Below are 3,307 nucleotides of genomic sequence, written 5' to 3'. Positions count from 1 at the left end.
TTTCTAGGAGCCATACACATTGCAACAGGATCTATCATTATACGTCGCTTTGGAGTCATTACTCCCAATTGATTACCTGTGACGTCCATAATTGTGATGCTACAAAGATGGCGGTGTTGTTCTGCACGAAGATAGCTCTGACAGATACGGATTCACCCAAAAATTGTTCAGTCACCCTTTTCCACACTCTCTGTCAGATGTAAGTCAAAAATTAGCCCGCTATAGATACACAACTGACTCCCAAACATCCGCTGTTAGAGGATAACACCGGACATCCCCCATACACAAACCCCCCTTTTCACACCTGTCTTCTCTTTTTGGTGATCAACCCTCCCACCACCGCTATTAGACGATAAGACCTTACATGCCCAAATACAAACCCCCATTTTCACACCCCTCTTCACCTTTTGTTCCCTTTTATTTTTTATTTTTTCACATGCACGTCTGTTACGCGCACCATGCGCATGCACGTTTCGCGGGAACGCGCATTGCCAACCTTTATATACTACTCACAATTCTGACATTAAAGGTCCACCACCAACATTTAAACCACAGGACTGGAAGTTGTCTCCCTCCTACACAGAACACAGAAACACTGGAGGAACCAGAGCAGAACCCAAAGCCAGGATAAAGAGGTTCAGTGAATGTGGTGTTGAAGGTGTGGAGGTGGATCAGTGTGTCAGAGGAGACTCTGTAGAAGGACAGAGTGCCAGCAGGACAGTCCACATACACTGATACTCTGTTAGAGGAGGACGAGGACGAGGACGAGGAGGTGAAAGAGAGGACGGTTCTTCTGTTATTGTGCCGGACAGAGTAACTACCATCAGAGCAGCTTAGACTCCAGGACTGATCATTCAATCCAAACACACAGTCTTCACTGCCTCCTCTCCTTCTGATTCCTCTGTAAGTCACTGATATATAAACTCCTCCTCTCCACTCAACCTCCCAGTAACAGCGACCAGTCAGACCATTTCTACACATCAGCTGCCACCAGTAATCAAATCTCTCTGGATGATCAGGATATGGCTGCTTCTCTGTCACCACTGTCACTTTCCTGTCGTTGTCAGACAGTTTGAGCTTTCTGTTTACTGTGTTTGTGTCCAGTGTGAGTTCACAGAAATCTGATGGGGAGAATGAGACACAACACAGCAGCAGTTTATCATCAGACACATCTGAAGGTTTATTCTTTGTTTGTGTGCCGATTTGTGATGCGTTTAGTCAGTAATGTTTGAATGAATAAATACCACAGCTATCAACTTTGTATTGAAAGAGAAACTGACTGTTTCCACCACTTACACTTTCTCACATCAGGTTTTAACCTCTGCTCTCCACCATGGTCCACCCTGGAGGAAGAAACACAGTCAGAGTGATTTTCTATCCAACATGAGTCCTAACTGCTGTTCAACATGAAGCAGTGTTCCTCAGTTTGTCAGTGTGACAGAAAAACAGGCTGAAACTCATCTGTGTCAACTGTCTCCAGGATTCTTTCACTGTTTAACAGAAAAGGACCTGAAGAAGATAATATCTGAGCAGAATGTCAAATATTTTCCTCTGCATGTTGTCCCGCTAAATAAACAGTTTGACCACCATTCACACATGAACAACTAAACTGTTTCCAGACTGTTCTCAGATCAGTCTGACCATCAGATTCAAGTTGTATTGTGAAATTCAAGATACCACTGCGTCTAGCTGCCTAGTTGTTAGGTGCGCCTGTTTTGTTTTGTTTTTGTGTGTTAATTCAGTTTTTGGCTGTGATTCCTGGAGCTCTTTCACCAGAGAAGAGCTCATGAACATCAGGGGAACAACTCCAGCGGATTTATTTCCCTACTTTGCTCACGTCATTAGTGGAATTATTGGACATTTTGGTGAAGGGCATGTTCGCAGTGGTTTAGGCTGTGAAACACCATAAGAGAGGAAAAGGAACCAGGACGCTCTTGCGTCTCTGACAGCGAGGACTCCACACACACGCTACTGATGTCACGGTCTGGTATGGGTGAGGCAGGTTGGAGGACCCAAACGCAGGACACAGAGCGGAGCAGGTATGGTTCAGTGGTTTTAATAAGCAAACAAAAGGCGAGCACACTTACAAACAGAATAGCTGATGACTGAGTCCCAAAACAAAGGTAGTCCAAACAGATATCCAAAGGAAGCAGGGTAACACGACCGGGAGACACGACAAACAACAACAGGAGACAGCATGCAATGACCCGACAAAGACAAGACAGAAACACCAGGTATATATATACACACACACACACACACACACACACACACACACACACAGGGACTAACGAGCAGGGCGGGAGCAACACAGGTGAAAGACATGAGATAAATGAGGCACAGGCAGGGAGAGAGAGAGCAGGGGAAAACAGAGACAGAGATGCAGAGGGATCACTGGGGTAACATACATGACAAGGATTACCAAACACTAGACGACAGACAAGACAGACCCCCAAAACCCAACATACTATAAGGAAAATACTAACTAAAAAGTGCAACACAAAGAATGGCTGTCCGGCAGAGTGTGACAACTGAAAATACAGATGCTGGTCATATAATTAGAATATCATCAAAAAGTTGATTTATTTCAGTAATTCCATTCAAAAGGTGAAACTTGTATAATGTATACATTCATTCCACACAGACTGATACATTTCAATTGTTCATTCCTTTTAATTTTGATGATTCCAACTGACAACTAATGAAAACCCCAAAATCAGTATCTCAGAAAATTAGAATATTGTGAAAAGGTTCAATATTGAAGACACCTGGTGCCACATTTTAATCAGCTAATTAACTCAAAACACCTGCAAAGGCCTTTAAATGGTCTCTCAGTCTAGTTCTGTAGGCTGCACAATCATGGGGAAGACTGCTGACTTGACAGCTGTCCAAAAGACGACCATTGACACCTTGCACAAGGAGGGCAAGACACAAAAGGTCATTGCTAAAGAGACTGGCTGTTCACAGAGCTCTGTGTCCAAGCACATTAATAGAGAGGCGAAGGGAAGGCAAAGATGTGGTAGAAAAAAGTGTACAAGCAATAGGGATAACCGCACCCTGGAGAGGATTGTGAAACAAAAGCCATTCAAAAATGTGGGGGAGATTCACAAAGAGTGGACTGCAGCTGGAGTCAGTGCTTCAAGAACCACCACGCACAGACGTATGCAAGACATGGGTTTCAGCTGTCGCATTCCTTGTGTCAACCATCACTTGAACAAGACACAGCGTCAGAAGCATCTCGCCTGGGCTAAAGAATAAAAGGACTGGACTGCTGCTGAGTGGTCCAAAGTTATGTTCTCTGATGAAA

The 3,307-nt window shown here is 44.1% G+C and overlaps 1 protein-coding gene across 1 annotated transcript in view; it reads right to left on the bottom strand.

Moving 5' to 3' along the window:
* Nucleotides 1-405: 405 nt before the first annotated feature.
* The window catches only part of LOC123977320 (NLR family CARD domain-containing protein 3-like), a 274,498-nt gene continuing 271,596 nt past the window's right edge, over nt 406-3,307 (bottom strand). The window contains exons 11-12 of the mRNA XM_046059907.1: nt 1,297-1,343; nt 406-1,121 (exon numbers count right to left, since the gene is read on the bottom strand). Of these exons, the coding sequence (XP_045915863.1) occupies nt 499-1,121; nt 1,297-1,343 (670 nt within the window). The 3' untranslated portion in view covers nt 406-498. The remainder of the gene's footprint in view (nt 1,122-1,296; nt 1,344-3,307) is intronic.

Source organism: Micropterus dolomieu, linkage group LG10, assembly GCF_021292245.1.
Source record: "Micropterus dolomieu isolate WLL.071019.BEF.003 ecotype Adirondacks linkage group LG10, ASM2129224v1, whole genome shotgun sequence".
Lineage (NCBI taxonomy): Eukaryota > Metazoa > Chordata > Actinopteri > Centrarchiformes > Centrarchidae > Micropterus > Micropterus dolomieu.
This window is presented reverse-complemented; position numbering and strand designations above follow the sequence as displayed.